The 19,713-nt window shown below is 38.1% G+C and overlaps 1 protein-coding gene across 1 annotated transcript in view; it reads left to right on the top strand.

The window, feature by feature from the left end:
* Positions 1-426: 426 nt before the first annotated feature.
* LOC108678676 (phosphatidate phosphatase LPIN1) overlaps positions 427-19,713 on the top strand; it is a 39,297-nt gene continuing 20,010 nt past the window's right edge. The window contains exons 1-3 of the mRNA XM_018167135.2: positions 427-739; positions 4,801-4,896; positions 8,302-8,408. Of these exons, the coding sequence (XP_018022624.1) occupies positions 4,824-4,896; positions 8,302-8,408 (180 nt within the window). The 5' untranslated portion in view covers positions 427-739; positions 4,801-4,823. The remainder of the gene's footprint in view (positions 740-4,800; positions 4,897-8,301; positions 8,409-19,713) is intronic.

Genomic DNA, 19,713 nt, shown 5'->3' on the forward strand with positions numbered 1-19,713 from the left:
TAATGCTGATATTCGAATAGTAAGTATTTATAGCTTCAAATCCACTCGTAGTGATACAATCAACACAATGCATCAAGAGGTTAAATGAACTTCTACGTCAGTATTTCTTTTCGTGGTCAACGATTATTTGGTAAAAATGTAGTGTTTCAGAGATTGTGCGTGAAGTTAATGTATGAGCCTCATCATGATATCTGCCAATTTTTAGTTATTTGAAAGTTGAAATAAATATTTTGTTGGTATGGGTCATTTAATGATGTAAACACTGTAAGATAAAAAAAAAGAGAGAGCTGGGACAATAGAAATTAGGCATCAGTCGTTACTCGTTGGCTGAAGCCGCTCAGCCAATACTCTCAGCCATCTCAAGCTTTGAAGTGCAGGCGGCCGAATTTGCTGCTATCTGGCTGCCTGCTGCCAGTGTAGAACTCACCGTGTTCGTGGTTAGGTGTACGAAGTTATCTGCTTCTGCAACACTTTGTTCGCGTGGAAATCTAGTTATTAGTGCGGTATTACAAGACACCGTTTACGTTAGAAACTTTTTCTAATAGAATCTAATCATTGTACGTTTGCGTAGCTGTTCTATTATAAGCGATAGTGACTTTAAACACATAATTTTACAAAGCAAGCGTGACGGGATCAGCTGTTGCTATCAGAAATTGCACATGTCCGTCAGCATGTGATACCACCGCGTGTTCAGTGGTGTAATTCAGCGGAAGAAGAACGAAAAACTTGCGTTCAAGAGGTACGTCATCCATATACGCCTTTTTTTTCAAAATTCTGTATCTGTTGTATGGAAGATACTATTTCGCCTACGGTACCGACTGATTTGTGAGCTTTTTCTTGGTGTGGGGCGTCGGGCGTGGACGTACATTTTGACATATCTTTGTTAACATTAAATTACATTAGCTGATTTAGTAGGCTACGTGTCGTATCGTAGACTCGTAGGTAGTTGTTTCTTTAACTTGATTGTCTTTAATTGTTTAGTACCTATATTGATGACTTGTTGAACATCAAATTTGAATGGAGACTTGGCATAGTTGAAAATTTGTTTGTGTGGTAGCCTATACTAGGCCTATTGCCTATTTTGGATTTGTAAGCATAATGTTGAACAAATCATATGTTTCATTATGATAAATCTTGCCACTTTGTGACAAATTTATTCACTTGGCATTCAAGCTTTTTCTTAAAATTCTATCTGAAATTATTTTACAGTCTGTCTGGAGCTTCTAAGCACAGTCACAGTGTCACATTTACAAAAATTTGTACACTTGTTTAATTGTAGCTTAACTAATTCCTATTGCCAGAATCTCATTTTTTTATGGGTGCCCTAGGCCTAACTTACTAGCCTAACCCATGCCATAGCCAGGCCAGCCAAGGTTTATGCAGTTGCCTAACTTGTTGTGTTGTTGAGGATTTCAGGATTCAGGTTTTATCATCAAACATTGAATTATATTAAAAAAAAACTTGGTAAAAAGGAAAGATTTTTTTTATTTTTTGCTGATGCAGTGATGCAGTTAGGCCTATAATTTTGAAAATTGACCTATCATAATCATATCCATATCATTAAAATTTTATTTCCTGATTGGACATGGACTGTATTGCCATCAAATAGTTTTGAATAGCCTTTGATCATTGATCAATATATACATATGACTTTTAATTATTTATTATCATTAATTAGTAAAATTGTGGCAAATGACTTTTTGTTGACATTCCCTAACCAAGGTATTCAGTCCTCTATATATATATACATGTATATTTTGACCATTATAATGGATTATGGTGGATACTGACATTAATATAGCCATACATACCATAAAATGGGGTAACCTAGACCACTTTTTTTTAATAAATGATGCCATTTTTTTACTAGCTAAATTTAACTTGAATTGAAACGTGCAAAATACAGGTCTATACTCTAGCTTCACTCACCATAAATTGCTGGCTCCTGCCTCTCATAGTTTTGATGTAATTTAAAAAAAAGTGATGGTCTTTGTTACCCCAGCTCTTGGGGTATCTTAGACTGGGTGGTAAAATCAATTTTATTTTTTAGTAAAATAACTCCAAATAACTCCAGGCTCTGGTGCATTGTAGTAGAACTCTTCTAGTTACATATGCAAATGAGTAATGACAAACTTGAGGAAAGTGTCATAGTTTGCAAATGGGGGGCACTGCCCTATAATGGGGTAATGTGACTACCTAATGGCAGCCCTGACGGGGTAAATATTGACTGGCTTGGAAATTAAGTTAAAATTACCATATATAAGACTCTAGAGTCTGAAACATAGAGAAAAAACATAAATAGGCTGTCAAACATAAAATATGTTATATATGGTATAATGGTAGTTTTATATTAAGGGGAGCGTCTGGGTGCTGAAAAAACTTTTTTGTTAACAGACAGATTGTTTTGAAACTTGGTACTCATATGTAAAACAGAATTTGAAGACTTTTTTGTTCATGTGAATTTTTCGAAAAAAATGAAAGAAAACGGAAAAAAGGGGGTACCGTAGAAAACTATCTCCTCCTAGGATTTCAAAGCTACAACATTGAGACGCATATCATTCGATGCGTAAGGACCATATCTATCGATTCGTCATAGCTTTTTTTGAATTTCAAATTTTTGTGAATGGGGGAGTATTTTTTGCAAAATTTTCAAAAAATTTTCCATTTCCCCCATTTTCTACCCCCTTTTTTCAAAATATTTTCAAAACTATAACGAAATTGTAAAAAAGCTATAACTAATCTCTAGATAATTCAATTGCAAATCGAATGATATATGTCTCATTGCTGTAGCTTCAAAACTCTAGGAGATAGGTTTGCAGTGACAATAAGTTAACTTTTCAGTAGGGCCCAACAAAGTCGCGTGCGCCTCGAAAAAGACATTCAAGGGTCCAAGGTTGCAAGACTACACGATATTGGAGCTTAATTTCTGTCAAGGCTGGTGCGAACGACGGCACGAGAACCATCCCATATGACTGCAGGCGGATAACTGAAGCACAGCGTGTTCAGACTAGCTATTTAAGTGTGCTACTGGTAATTTAGGCCCATATCAAATGTTAAGGAACTCCACCATCCCTAACTCTTTCGCGATCTGTCGTGAACGCATAAATCAACGTACAGAGATGGTTTTGGTACCCTTAGATGCGTCAGAATGTAAGCTTTAAGATAAGTATAAAAACCAAAAAAGTCAAAATTTTCGATTTTGACCCAGATGCTCCCCTTAACTTACAAGGTGGTCTATGTTACCCCGTCAGGGTTGACATTAGGTGGTCTAAGTTCCCCCATTTGGGGGCGGTGCCCCCCATTTGCAAACTATGACACTTTCCTAAAATTTGTCATTTGCATATGTAACTAGAAGAGTTCTACTACAATGCATCAAAACCTGGAGTTATTTAACCAAAAATTAAAAAAATTGGAGGGGGTACTCTGACAGGCTTTAAATAATAGTTTTTTTTGTAGGTCACATTTTTAATTTTTTTACCTATTAGATATGCAAACTTTTTAAATCTTTCTATTGTGTTATGTAGCCTCAGTATTAGGCCTTTAATGCCCATTGACAAAAATTTTCTATGTCAAATAGTCTTTGAGTTTTGGGGGTTTTTGTTAAAAAAACGAAAAGTGGTCTAAGTTACCCCGCCGGTCTAAGTTACCCCATTTTACGGTATGATATTAAACAAAATTTTGAAGTTGATCAGGAAATTAGAAATGAACTAGTTTCTAAAAAGCCTCTTATATGCCACTATGATTAGTAAGTTGCTTGGTTTGATCAGTACAAAGTCAAATAATGGTCAGATAAAAAATTCTTCAAATAAATTAATCAAACTTAAAACAAGCAAAACAGGTGCATGCTTTGTAATACAAAATTGGTTAAAAGGACTGAAATGAAGTGCAAATATTGAACAAGAGACATCAAATTGAATGTCAAGTTATGAAATTGATCCAATATTATAGATCAAAATAAATTCATTTCAGATGGAGTGAAATGTCCTATTTGAATTGGTCAGTAGACAGCTTGAATGGTAGATCAATAAATGTTAGATATATAAATGAACTCAATGTATAATATATATATAATTATATACAGATGCAATTGATGAAAGCATCCATAGCTTTGGATGCTATGCATTACAATGAATGCATTTTAGATGGAGCTGATATTTTTGTCAATGCAGGTGTACTAGAATTATACAGCCAGGTAATACCAAAGATATTTGTCCAAAGCCATTCCCAGCCATGGGAATGGATAAAAAGCCATTCCCAGGACCAGGAGCATAGCTAAATCTGGTTGCAAGCCAAGTATGTGCACATAACATTAGACTTGGCTTTGCTTAACAATAAAGCATGGTAAAGGATTAGCAACATTAATCAATTCAATTTTGTTCCATGAAGAATAATATTTCCAGTAAATCTTGTAATTCAATATAATATAATATAAGTCCTGCACTGGCAAGTGCAAGTATTTAATGGTTTGGTTTCCTCAAATTCAATTCCAATTTGTATCTTGATTTAAGCTTAATTTTTAGCTAGTTTTAATGCTTTTACTTTTTTATTATATATTTTATAGAACACACTTTAGCTACAAACTAAGTTTGGCAATGTATTGTGGCTAGTGTTTTATTCTATATGGGTTATCAACATTGATGATTTTTGGGTTAAATGTATCATAATTTCCCTTTTGTAAACACACATTTCACTTGTAGCTGAGATTCACAGTTAACATTGCCATTCAAAAACTCCTGGAATGAATTTGATGTGCAAGTAAAGTTTTACACATTATTAATACAATATGTGTTTTTTGTGCAGTAACTAGGGCTGTGAAGTGAACCATGAACTACATTGGCAAGTTCATATCAAACTTCAAAGACTTCTACAATGACATCAATGCTGCCACCCTCACTGGTGAGTGTTGGAAGCCTCTTAGTTAATACGCTAAATATTTTTATCTGAATGTCATTTTGATAGCTTATGCTTGAATCAGATTTTGGAGTTTAATTGATAAAATGTTACTTATTTCTTATTTGTTTGTGTTTTATGAATTTAACACTAGTCACCAGCATGCAACTGATTAGAAACATTTTGATAATAAAGAAGTGTAATCAAATTAAAAGTTACTTTCAAACATTTTTGTGATATTGCATCATTACTATTGAACTATGACTGGTCACAATGTTTACTTACAATGGCACATTAAAATAAGAGCAATCTGTTTTGGAGTGGTACTCAGATTCAGATTAATCGTTTTTATGTTGCCTTCTGCTTTCTCATTGTTAATCATAACAGACTTGCCATAAGATAAATGGGTTCATAAATTATTTCTAATCCTTCTAATAGACAAGCAATGGCAGCATGACCAATCCTGTTACATTGATCCTCCTGCTCTGGCCAGCCAAAATTTTGATTCAATAAATTATAATTGCATCTGATAAGTAAATATTTTTCTCACATCAAGAAAGAAGCAAGCTTTGTGCTTTCTATCTAAGAGTTTCTCTTATTACAAATATATCCAATCCTTCTCAAGAATACAAGCGAATGGCATGCTCTCTTTTTTTTATAAGAAAGTGAGCTCATATGGTCATACCTGAAATAGAACGATTTAATTCAACTCTCCTGGAGTACGCTGTTCACACAATGCATCTCAATGCTTTACATGAAGACACGCTTTAGATGAAGACACGCTTTTAGATGAAGACGCGCTTTAGATGAAGACGCGCTTTAGATGAAGACGCGCTTTAGATGAAGACACGCTTTACATGAAGACACGCTTAGATAAAGATATGGACACGCATAGAGACGCAGGCCCTCGGAGCATGCAAAGCTCACTGCGGCCAGGCTGTAGAAACGCGGCGACCGCGTGACCGACACGAGGTATACCCGCGGCTGCTGTGCTGTGCACATGACAACTTCTCGTTTCTCTTGCTCGCGCTGCAGCACGGTGCGGTCATCGTCTTCAAAGGGGGATTATCTGAACTGATGATGTATTGATGAAAGTGCCAGATGATATGGCGTGCATGGGCTGTGATGTGCACATGACAACTCCTCGTTTCTCTTGCTCGCTCTGCAACACGGTGTGGTCATCGTCTCCAAAATGGGATTATCTGAACTGATGTATTGATGAAAGTGCCAGATGTTACGGTGCGCATGGGCTGTGCTGTGTTTGTTGCACGTTAACGCTCGAAGATATATGGGAAACTAATCAACTCGGCTGTAATGTCGCAACCGTTTGATGATGTCGCAACCGTTCGATGATGTCGCAACCGTTCGATGATTTCGAAGATATGAAGTCTAATAAATTCAAGAGAACGAGAAAAACTAGAGTATGTATCGAGGCTAACTGACTGCAATATGTATGCCAGACATACTGGAAAAGGAGTAATGCATCCTTACTGAAATGAACACTGGAAATTAGGCCGCCATCAGAGTTTCTATCTAATAGATATTATGATATTGTTGTAATACTTGACTGACGTTTTCCGAATCTTGCGCATACGGTGGATCGCGCGCGTGACAGATACCTTAGTCTGAAAATAGATTCAAAACTCGCTAAGTTAACGTAAGTACTTACGCTCTATTTTCTTGTCTATGATTGGTGGATTTTGCTTGAAAGGCCGTCAATGTTTGGCTGATGAACTTAGGATCTTTTAACTTTTTTTGAAAGTATAGGCCCTGGGCAATAGATTCAAAGCTCAAGTTATTTAGGACAATGCCACCAGTGAAGAAAAAACGAGTTGCTCATAGGAGGTTAGGAATTAACTTGGATAATTGTGATTGAAATAGTCGTCGGCAGTGAATGATTCATATCTACGCTCATCTCGCTTCACTTGTCTCGCTGTGCGTGCTGGCTTGTAATGCGCTTGTGATCAAGTGCCAAGTATTGCATCTTCAGCGACTGCCAAGCATTTTATCTTGATCAGCTGCCAATTATTGTACTTTATTAGTCCTTGATTTTATCTCTTGAAAATTATCTTTTTTTTATTGGCGAACGCTTACGAATTCAAACGTCGACATTCAGCATTTGTGAGTCGCCGTGGCCCGCTCCAAAGTCAGACATCGTTGAAGGATGTCTGCCACTCGATTTCGTTTGGCTGGCGCGATTGTGAGGCTTTCTTCAAATTTCGCTTTTTCATTGTTTTCGAAATATTGACTAATAATCGGAATATTGACTAATACTTTTGTTGATTGTCATTCGTGAACTTCATTACTCCAGTGTTGGCTGTCTTTGATTTGTAAGGTTCTTGTTTGCCAAAATAAATGAACTCGTAAACATCATTCATATGTGAACCATTCTGAGTGTAAGTCAATGATCGATTATCGGGTTCCTTTTCTTACTTATTTGGCAAAACTCGCAACTCACACAGTCCAGGATTCAGCATGTGCGTGAGCTGTTTGTGCCTTTCAATCTTCTACATGTCTTGAATTTCATATTGAATTTACTGCTATCAAAAGGGAAATAATTTTTTCTCTGCAGGAGCGTTCTCGCCGCGTAAAATTAGTTTCGCTATTAATTAGTTACGCTAATAATCCATGCCTTTCCGACTGTTTCATCTGTAATTTTATTTCATCGATTACCAACACCCTAGGTCTTTAAATGGCAGAAATATGCCTTTTGTACATCCCATGAAAATTATTCGAAAATTATGTATTCTGTGTTAATTCTGAGACGCTTCAAACTTGGTACCATCTTTACAGCGCAGTATGAGTAATACTGAATATTACTCTGTATTACTGAAAGGCTACAGTTGTTTTATACAGGGAAGACTCACATGTACAAGCACAAACAATTTGCGTATATAATGCAGTATCCAACTTGCTCGTTGACAATGCGCCGTCTTGACAAGCGTTATGCGCTGTCCACCTCTGGCTGTAGTCCAAATTATCCGCTGACCGTGACTCCTGTGTAATGTGTGCAATGTGCTTGGTCGCTGTCGCTGTGTATATTATACACGTGTGCATCGTGTATATACACGTGCGTCGCTCAATACACACTCGTCTGCTGTGCCCGTATTATGTAAGCTTGTTAGTTTATTGTTGTTCCCATGGTGCTCCTCATATGTCTAATCGATGTCTATTGTTTCTTTGCTATTTTTACTCTCTATTCATATGTGAATATGTGTACAGTATTTTCTTTTAAAGTGTCTTTATGCAGCGTTTGCAGTCATTTTCTTTTGTAGCTGTGTATTGTTAAATGGGCATACCCATCCATGACATGCCGATTGTAAGTTCAAGAAACCAAGCTAATTTCTTGCATTTTGCTGCGTGTGTTGAATTAAAGGAAATTATCTTACCCTTTGTTGATTTGTGGTGCAGGAGCGATCGACGTGGTGGTGGTGCGCCAGGAGGATGGCTCCTACCTCTCCTCGCCCTTCCACGTCAGGTTCGGCAAGATGGGCGTCCTCAGGAGCAGGGAGAAAGTCGTGAGTACCCGGCACCCATTGCTTTTCAAAGTATATGATTAGAATAACGTTAAAACATGACCTTCTGTGCGACCAAGAGTTGTGATCAAAGACCAAGTTGTTCAGCAAAGATGGGCCGCGTCTTTTGCATGCTCGATCTATGTGCCTCCTCTGCACTCCCATATCAAGATTTCGCATGCAAATTTTTTTGTGTGTCCGCCCATTTTTTTGGCGAGCAAGAGTTGTGATCAACGACCAAGTTGAGCACTCTGTATTTACGCAATGATGGGCCGCGTCTTTTGTATGCTCGATCTATGTGGTGTGCATGCTATGAGTTGTAGGGACACGTCTATGCTGTTGTCAAGTCATTGAGCTATGACTGCTACCGCTTGTGTGTACCAACTCTGTGTTTGTACTTGAACTGCAGTGCTCGTATGTGAGATAGATGCGAGTGCTTTATAATTTATTTTGTTTTGGATTTAAATATACCAATGTACATACGCTAATTCACTGGTACAATTTCATGAATGTCACTTCGAAAGACTGATCAGACTGAAGCGATAGCCTCGATATTGGGCTACGTCATTTACCGTTTCGTGTTCATCACGAGTGACGACAGCCGTGCAACGCGCAACTCGAGACTCTATGGCAAATTATAAACGCACGAATTCGGAGACTCGGATGCACGAATTCAGCTGCTCATTTTGTACCGTGTTTTATGCCTGACTTAGTATTGTTTGACAGCGATACTCTCGCGATACTCTGCAGTGAGAACCAGGACCTATACTTTCAAAAAAAGTTAAGAGATCGTAAGTTCATCAGCCAATCATTGACGGCCTTTCGAGCAAAATCCACCAATCATAGACAAGAAAATAGAGCGCAAGTACTTATACGTTCACTTAGCGAGTTTTGAAAGTATGGCCCCAGCTCTTGGCTTTGGTTTAAACTCGTCCATCAAATGCTCGGGGAAGGAGAATGTTTGTGAGTGTAGGAGCGAGTATCAACATTTTCATGGCTATAAAATATCAGTTCCGTGTTTTGGTTTGTGTCGCTCACAAAAAAAATCAGGGGAACGGCTAAAATAGTAGATAGTATATTCTAGAATGAACATTTATGATTGTTATAAATTTAAGACGAAAAAACAATCGGGTAATTAAAATGATGTAGTGCACCAAGATTCGGTGACTACCAAGATTTTCCGTCATTAGAATAACTTGGTAGAAAATATTTTGAAATATAGAGTGAAAATTTGAATGGATATTCCTAATATATGTGCGAAGTATATCTCAACTCTATACGACCCATGGACGTATGTCATGAAAAATAATTAAAATTTTATACATGTTATCAGTTAAAAATGATTGATTGATCCGAAAATGCAGGCATATATCATATTCTTTCTCATAAATGTCACAGTACAATCTCCTGCCGGTTGTTCGAAGAAACCAAAGATATCACACATGTCCTAGATGCATAATAACAGCATATATAAATCACAGCACTGTAGCTCACCATTGCTTTTTTCGTCCATGAACAGTTAAGATGACAAACCGGAGCAGTATCATCACAAGCCTAATTCCCAAAAAGGATACGTTGCTATGTGAACGCTAAATGACTTGCATTGATGCATGGTTGCTTCCGTGCATGTACGACAACCTAAAGATGTTCTCTGTAGCCATAGTGGCAAAGCAGAGTTTTTTAGACGCTTCCTCAACCTCAAGTTCATTTTTGAGTCCTATAAGTATAAGTATACCAGTAAAGTATCTTGGATACCAGAATTATCATACATAAGAAATCTGTTAAAATCTTAAGTAAATGAGGAAATCAAAAATTCAAAATATCACTGGTTTGCCACTATGTCTGTAGCGGACAACCGCCCTCAGCTTGCTACAGCCAATAGGATGCGTATAATTTAACTTAAAGATCATGTTCATGTAGAGTGACATACGGCGGTGAGGGTTAACTATATAATTGGGTTGATTAATTCACGCTGGTATACCCGCACTCGGAATTAATTAGCAATTAGGTCTCGTGGTTGACATAAATTCGTTAGAAAGGAGCCGAAAGCTAAATCGTGGAGCTCATGCAGTAGATGACGTAAAAAATTCTCTTTTTTAAATGCTAGGAGCATCTCGCACTCATGTTAGTGCGTTTTCTACAATCTTACTTAAGAGTTGAGAAAGTTGTTAGTCACTCGTGTAAGGAATTCTCGAAAAGAATTTGTTCGACTCCTGAATACACAAGAAATATAAAAATGGCGCCAAAAGCAGTACGGATTAAGCGTCCTTGGACGCCGGCAAGTTTTTGCCGATCTCGTGCAGTCCTTCTTTGTGATGCTCTGCAAGAGGTTTTCCCCGTTGCCGTATTTTGTCAACTTTATTATTGGGCTCCTTCAGCGCATATGAATTGTCTTGAGAATCTGTTCTAAGAACTTTTCTTCATGTAGTGGTTTACTATGAACATCTTATTAGGGTTAATTTACTCGCTAGGAAACCTTAGTTGAGTACTGATGGACTCGTCCTGTTCTACGAACTCGCGAGTAAAGCTTTATCAACTCAATTTGTCGTATTCCATAACGATTGTTATTCATTTTGTTATTATTGGCTGCAATGCAACTATACTCACACCGGGACTATAAAATCTAAAAATATTTGAATAGCAGTCATCTAGTTGGTTCTATGTTCTATGATGACATGGACATGAGAACCACATTGACATGTGGTAAAATGAATGCCACATGGACATGAGCACCGCTTCGTTCTCACCATTATCTGACGCAGGCGCTGTCACCGTTGCCTTTGATAAATAAAATGAAAACCACCCGTAATGCGTGTGCACCATCACAATGGTCAAAGCTAGTATAAATATCGTCTTGTAACTATGCCTTCTAATTAGAATTCCGACTGCAATTACACGACTAAGCTTTAATAAATGTATGAAATATTAAATAATATTTAATATTTAATTAATATGAAATATTATTAAAGCTTTGTATGAAATATTATTGAATATAAGCGGCGTTTAGGTGCCTCAGTGGCCCAAATGAGAGCGGATGAACGATAATCAGAGGCGGCGATCCATCGTGGCCTGGGACTGCTACGTCCCAAACAAATACTAAGGATACTAAGGATACCTGGCCACGCAGCACGGCGCAGCATACCTGCGGCGATCCATCGTGGCCTGGGACTGCTACGTCCCAAACAAATACTAAGGATACTAAGGAATAGGTCGACTTCGCTGCTGCCTCTTTGGTCAGCAGCTGCGTCTACTGAGGCCGTCCGAGCTGCGGTTATGGGTGCGACCGTGCGGGGCACGTAGGCGGCGAGTGCTCCTTCAGATCATGCATGTCATGCACCTCGACAAACATGCGTGGACGGTTGTTATGCAGAGGGAAAGCGCGTGGCTGGCTGGTGGAGCGCGCTCAGATAGCAGACAGTACTTCTATGTGCACGCACCACCTGTAGAAGCTGACATTACCTTTATTAGTTTGTGATATAACACTAGGCTCTTATTCCTAATGCGCTGCAGTACTTCCCTTGTAGCGCTATTTATTTCTTGTAAAGTTCAGCTGTATGAAACCTGTCTTGTGGTCACTGCACCACGCGCTGTACAGATCGGCTGTAATTTATCACCGTACATCGTGGTTATATACCTATATATACATAGAGTATCGAACATTTTAAATTACAAGAATTTTAATACATCGTTTCAGGCGGACAACCGAACGGCAAACCATTACGGGCAACGGAATGCCACCATGCTTGTCGTCGAGTTAACATAGTTGAAAATGTGTTGCCAATTCTTTATAAAACGCAGCAGTTATAGTGTTCTTCACCGGTTAACAAATCTTAGGAGGGCTGAACGTGCTGCATGTCGAACTGCAGCTAAAACAACGCCAGCGGATGTTATTGAAACTTGACCTTATAGGGGTTTGTGCGCACTCTGTATCTGCTCACAGTAAGAAGAAGCTATTACCCGAAAACTCGCAAGACTAAAAAATCCCTCGTGTACACTTTTTAACCAGCCAAGATTGCAAGATACACTTCATAGTGTTCGACTCGATTACTTCTTCAGACGAAAATTGCATAAAAGAACACAAATTACATTCTCGACACAAATGTGCGCTGACAAAGCTTGAAAGCCACCGACGATAGCTCCATCATTGTTCATTGTTCAATGGCTTGCTAAGGAGACATTGTGATTGACTTCCTGACTACATTCGACTCCTCTATGTTAAAAGTTCAATACTTGGATTTGTAGAAATGTATAAATTTCGAAAGCATAAGTTTCTAATTGTGATCCGGATTACTACTTCGAATTGTTATTATTAATTGTCAGGTGTCCCAAGTAAAGATTATTGTAACTTAATTATTTTCGCCAGATTTTTATTAAATTTTTTCATGGAGTCGTTTCTGTTGTATTTCTTGTGCATCACGTTCTGTGTGAAGTGCACCTATTGCTTTCTTTTAATTACTAGTGTTGAAGCGTTGATAACGACTGAGCTAGTCCTAGGTTCTGGTGCTGTACGGTCTGTTGGAGATGCGGGGCCATACATTCAAAACTAGCTAAGTGAACGTAAGTATTTATGCTCTATTTTCTTGTCTATGATTGGTGGGTTTTGCTTGAAAGGCCGTCAATGATTGGCTGATGAACTTAAGATCTCTTAACTTTTTTTGAAAGTATAGTGAACGTAAGTACTTACGCTCTATTTTCTTGTCTATAATTGGTGGATTTAGCTTGAAAGACCGTCAACGATTGGCTAATGAACTTACGATCTCTTAACTTTTTTTGAAAGTATAGTGAACGTAAGTACTTACGCTCTATTTTCTTGTCTATGATTGGTGGATTTTGCTTGAAAGGCCGTCAATGATTGGCTGATGAACTTACGATCTCTTAACTTTTTCTGAAAATATAGGCCCTGTATGGTCTGTTGGAGATGCGGTCAGTACAACACGGGGAGTACTGTGCACTGCGCCAGGTCGTTGACCTATCGTCCGCCGCTCTCAGCTTGAATTATGCGCTCCTCTAAGCAGTCTGAGTTGCTGCTACGAATTTGCAAGAATTTAACTGAATTATTCCTTCATAATATTTAATTCTCGTGGCTTAAATACAAAGCTGCATCTACATTTTATGCTTTTGAAACGTATACTGCCAATGGGTAAGGTAACCCTTATACCAGCTCCAGTACGGAAGTTAGAAAGTGGCAGTGTTCCAACTCTACGTCGAGTTGTGAGCGTGCAGAGTCATTTGAAGTCTTGTCCTTGTCAGAAGTGATGTAACTTGAGGAGGTATTTATGCATGCATCGCATGGGATACTATACAAATTACCAATGTTGGAGCGTCATGTGAACGCGTCGTCCGCTTGTAGTCTGCTAGTGCAAGTGACCGCGAGCTCACTTCGCCGGCTCCGCCCTTGTTTGATAACTCGGGAAGGAACCCAGTTGTTCTAGCGCAATATTCATTAAAAATGTGCATTATTACGTGACTTACGTCTAATATATAGTCGGGTTATGCAGTAGATGTGCCAACGGCAACAATTAAAACCAGTTATAGAATAATCCCTTTACTTTTTTAATATTATAGTATTTATTTAAGATGGCCTATAAAATTGTATTTATTCATTTTACATGGCTTATAATAAAAAATGTCGACTATTTTGGGCCCTCCCTCCATCTTGGGGTCCATCTCTCTTGCTGTAATTTTCGATGCTAGCCGAGAGAATGAATTAGTCCTACGATTAGACGCTTTAGTGAGCGTCCTAACTGCCAACTAACTATTTACAGAGATGAATATAATGACGTTCTACGTCATTATCTCGTGCAGTTGTATAAGGATGCCTTACGACTTTCTTTTCCTTAGTCGCGCCTAGGCTGCTCTCCCTCCCGCGAGTCTTGACCAAAGTTTCACCTGATTTTTTCCGTATTATTTAATGAAAACCTTTTTTAGCTACTTACAACTGCCGCATTGAGGTGTTTATCCATTAACCTTCGTTTAATCTTCACCGTGTCAAGACGTTCAATGTTAAATGAGATTATTATTCTATTTGCTTCTGGGATTCTCTGCCTCGAATAATTTGTATGAATAATTTTGATCGCGTGGGAATAACAAAAATAAACAAGTAATTCGAGTCATCAAAATCATCAATTCCCATGCCGTTGTAGCCTACCTTGTAATACAGTATAGGTAAGCATTCGCGTGATAGCTCAAAGCTGCATCAATGAACCCATTCAAGCTGCGCTATATGCTTGACGCCTAACTTACTTAGACACCTTGGGCCATACTTTCAGAACTCGCTAAGTGAACGTAAGTACTTACGCTCTATTTTCTTGTCTATGATTGGTGGATTTGGCTTGAAAGGCCGTCAATGATTGGCTAATGAACTTACGATCTCTTAACTTTTTTTGAAAGTATAGGCCCTTGTTGCCATGCAAGCTGTGCCGTACTTTGCTTACCTGGGTCTATACTTTCAAAAAAAGTTAAGAGATCGTAAGTTCATCAGCCAATCATTGACGGCCTTTCAAGCCAAATTCACCAATCATAGACAAGAAAATAGAGCGTAAGTACTTACGTTCACTTAGCGAGTTTCGAAAGTACAGGCCCAGGACATCCTCTTCTTTATTAAATGATCATAACTGTCATCTACTGTGCCGTGCTTAACTTACCTGGACTTCTTCTTTATATGAAAATTACTGTTACCAAATTCTACTTGTCTTGCACCACCTCTTACCATATTACTTCTGTTACTGTGTTGTCCTTCTTACATTTGTAAGAGTCGTCTGTCTCCTCCTTCGTTCTGAATTGATTTTCCTCGCCGTTTATTACCGCGTATCTAGGGTTACATCAGGCGTACTTGCTCGCATGATCCTGTATTTTCTCAGCACCGCGGCCCCATCTGGCCATGGTTTTTTTTCTAGTATTCTACCTGATCTACTAAGCAAAAACACAACTGGAGCACGAGTCATCTATAAATCTCTTAGAATCCGACACAAAATATAGCAATTGTGCTGATTGTAATTATATTATTTGGTTCGCTTGCAGGAAATACTCCTGCTTTTTTCAATGTTGATTTAACACGCCAATAATTTCGATGCTGAATTTTCTATGCCGTGATCTGCATGACAAAAATTAGCGATATTAGGTCTGGCTCTTAGTTATTGAGTTATGACTTATGATGCCACTTAGTCGCGGTGGACACGGCACGTAAAGTTGCTCGGAAGAAATTTACTTCAACATTTACTTTCTTTTATTGCTCTAACTTTTGAACATCACTGGAGTTTGCCTTCCCATGAGCATAGTTTCGGATTATCTCACAACCAAGCTTGCATTGTGTAACTGTGATGAACAGTTACGTATGTGTTATAAGAATGGTTATTTGCCCGTCAATCTTCAGTGTCTATCGTGGCGTCGTCTCTTATGAGCGACCTCTACGACATGGCTTCGTTTCTTTTTTTACCTGTGCCATGATAGTTCGTTGTCTTCCCGAGGTCAAGTTACCATTTATGGTAACTGCCTAAGCCGCTGCCCAAAGAGGCCCACCACGTACGGCCTCTGGTTCGTGGTGAAGGTTATTATCATGCCGCTACCAATCACCTTGTACATGGTTCCGAACGAAGCATCAATCCCTGTCATGCTTAAGAATTCAAATGTGATCATTTGTTATAAGTTGCGGCTCAGACACCAAATTTTATGTTCTTATACATTTTTTGAACACAGCAATACCTATACGTATAGCTAATATTTGTAACTTAATGACATGTGACTGTATTGAAGTTAGTTTCATTATAAAAGTAGGTATACGAATTTACACAACACTGAATATTTTTCGCGGATCTGCCGAATGTTACAAATTTTTTAACTGCAATTTGCCCCTTCAATTTTTCAAAAGCTGGAAATATGAAGTTATGAACAGAACTAACGTTATTCTTGAGAATTGATCACCGCATTTTCATCAGTTTTCGTTAACAGCACAGTCTAAAAATGATAGACGGCGTATTGCTACACTAATTAAATTCATCTTTTAGTATCACCATAGTATTTCGCCTGAGACGCTATAACAAACAGATTGAACTTATTAACAGGTCGGTTGAATTAATCATTTGTCCTATTATTCTGCCAATTCAAGTATTGCAAACATAAATGTATCGGATTGTTCTAAACTGAACTCAGTCTAAAGCTTCACAATTTTTCATTCAATGCGCCGATCCGAGCCAATTTTAGCGTGGCCCCGTGAAAATTCTGAAAAAAAACATAATCTTGGGTCTCGCCCTGTCGGCAAGTCAGACTACGAGCTTGTGTTTGAGGATTTATACTTGGTCAAACCCAAAAGAGACATTTTGGACTGGCGTTTTAAACTTTCGATTATAAACCGGATCGTGCATTACGCCCGGAAACTTTAACAGAAAAATTCGGCGATTTTTTTATTTCTTATTTTCGGCCAAAGGTATTGTTCGATTGTCCTGTAATTTGGATGTATTGTACAGGGTGAACCAGAATTAACTGACCCTTTTAATTTATTAATAAATAAAAAACTAAGAACGTTATGAAGTTGAAACTTGTTTTATTTAAAAGAAGAACATTATTATGGTAATATTGTATCCTAGTTTTTAGGATACAATAACTAACTAGGATACAATATTACATACAATATTTTAACTAATACATATTATTAATACATAATAAATATTTTAACTAATACAATAATAAAATATTGTAATAGGATACAATATTTTAACTAGGATACAATATTACCATAAAAATGTTCTTCTTTTAAATTTAAATAAAACAAGTTTCAAATTCATAACGTTCTTAGTTTTTTATTTATTAACAAATTAAAATGGTCAGTTAATTCTGGTTCACCCTGTATGTATTGAATTATGTAGTATATTGTGTAAAAGTAAAGATAAGGAGGAAATTTATATCTTCTGTGGTTGTTGGCTTAGAAGCAAGCAGATCTGTTCATGTTTTGTTGTTTACTGGTGAAGACTGCAGTACCCGACTTATGGCTGAGTGTGTCGAGTGCGAGGTTCCTCTGCAGGCGCCGGATTATCAAAACTTCGTAACTTTCTGTACTTACGACAAAAAAAGTTATATGGCACGTATGCACACCCTAATTTTGGCATTATCTAAACTTTCGTACGCAAAACTTAGCTAAAAGCGTAAATGTTTTTCCCGCGCAAATGTTTTTATAATACCACCGCTAGTATTACGTTGTCATAGCAACGCCACTCGTAAGTCTATTTTGCGTACTAACGAAGTTTTGATAATACGGCCCCTGAGCTTGTCTATGTGACGTCGCATGATGCGCACATCAGTGACAAGTTAGGCGCAGTCAGTGCATTTGTTTGCTCGTAGCACTGATACCTTAAGCTCGCCATATCGAGGCCATCACGCTCGCGGAGAATCCATGACCAAGTTAGCGTCAAGCTTAGCTTATTTATATTTAATTACGTACTGAGGCAGGTAGGTAAGCCCTTTTGAGTTTACCTGCGCAAATAATATATGCCAGTTATGTTAATATATTAGAATAAGAACGAATTATTGTAAGTTGACGGATGTTCTGAGTGTAATTTTCTTTCAGAACATAAAGGAAAAAATATGGGATTAATATTGTTACTGAATAAAGGTTTTGTCAAGGCCATAGAAGGTGTAGGATAATTGTGTTACATGACATGGCACTACGCCATCAAGGTTACAAATGTTCTTCATCAACTGCAACCATGAATACATCACACCTGCATATGCTGCATGATTCATGTGGATGAACGCACATGTACTCGGTTGACTCATCCAAGTGCGTATTCAGCTTGGGATAACGATTTTTATTGGTAATTTTGATGTAAATTTTTATTACAGTTCTATGCTCACGAGCAAAAACTATTTATTTTCTTAGACACAGAAGGTCGGTCTGGTGCCCATGTTGACTCAGGGGATTTTAGCCTGTGTGCTTATATGTCCTGCGTTGTATACTTAAGGTGTGGACTGATGCTCATCCTGGTGGTGCATGGGATCATCTCTGCGTCTATACTTCGCTCGTGTTTTTCTTTATTCGCGTCTATACTTCGTACGCGTTTTTCTTCGTTCACATTATTGTTCGTTCGTCTAGGAAGAATATGAATTACCAAGTCGCGGATTACATTTTTTCTCAGCGGTTGTTTATACATTACAGCTTAATTCGCTCAAAAATTTTGAAGGGCGATTCAAAAACATGGTACTCTTGTATTTGCATCAAATGACATTTTCGTCATCGTTTGGACTGCATGAACGAGTAATCGTTTAAGCAATCAATGTGTGACCGTGAAATTGTCGTCTTTGTTCAGTTCAAATTATTTGGTCTACTTGAAGTCTTATGCTTATGACTTAGACTTAGCAGGCCGAGCCGGGTCATAATGATTCACACATGTGCAAAATGTGCATTGCTATTTAGACGAATTCTCGCTCAATTTCTGAGTGCGAGCATTTTAATTCATAGACAACAGGATTATTAACAATTTCGCGTACAGAAGAACCTTAAAAACAGGAAAGAGGTTCCCAACTGAAGAACGCTAACTCACTATTTAAGGTTCGAATATCTAAACAATCAAGATAATGAATTTATTGTTCAACAACCAACTATGAGAAAGAAGAAGAGTGAATAATTCAACACTAGGAGAGAACTTGTGCCTGATTTGTGACGGTGATCGTGTTGCGGTCGCCGTAAGGTGTGGCACTGCATCGATCGCTGCACGCGGGTTAAGCTTTTCAGAAGGAAGGCGGCTGCTGCGAGCGATTTCCTCGAAAATCCATCGTTATGAAAAGGGGATTTCCTCGAAAATCGTTATGACGACTGTCTCAGCTGTCGTCACCAGTTTTTAAGTAGATATACCGTACGCTAATATGACTCATCAGGCCGTTTCGTTTAAGCCTCATGCCAGAGAACGTGCTGGGTAAAGCTCACAAGTTTGCATTCTTTTTCAACGAGACTAGAGCCTTTGAATCTGTTTAATCAGTAGCACTCAAACTGTTGCTTCCATTGAATTAAATGCATGGTCTCGTGCAGTGGCCTTCGGTGTCTCGTAGTCTCGTGTAGTTGATGTTTGTAGAATATTTGCAAATAATTTTCAATAAGACCAGTCCGAAGCAGATTTGCAGTTTGCTCCCACTTACATTAATCATACATAGTAAACAGTAGCCAAAGGGATTACTACCTAGCAATAAGTATATTAGCAAACTCAACCAACACCTTGAAATTTACCATAAACGAGTAATTGTTTAAGATCTGGCAAATAACTGATATCTAATTCCGGTTGGAAACCAGTAAACCAGAACGATGTCGGATGGTATATCTTGC

This window comes from Hyalella azteca, unplaced genomic scaffold, assembly GCF_000764305.2.
Source record: "Hyalella azteca isolate HAZT.00-mixed unplaced genomic scaffold, Hazt_2.0.2 contig11938, whole genome shotgun sequence".
Classification (NCBI taxonomy): domain Eukaryota; kingdom Metazoa; phylum Arthropoda; class Malacostraca; order Amphipoda; family Hyalellidae; genus Hyalella; species Hyalella azteca.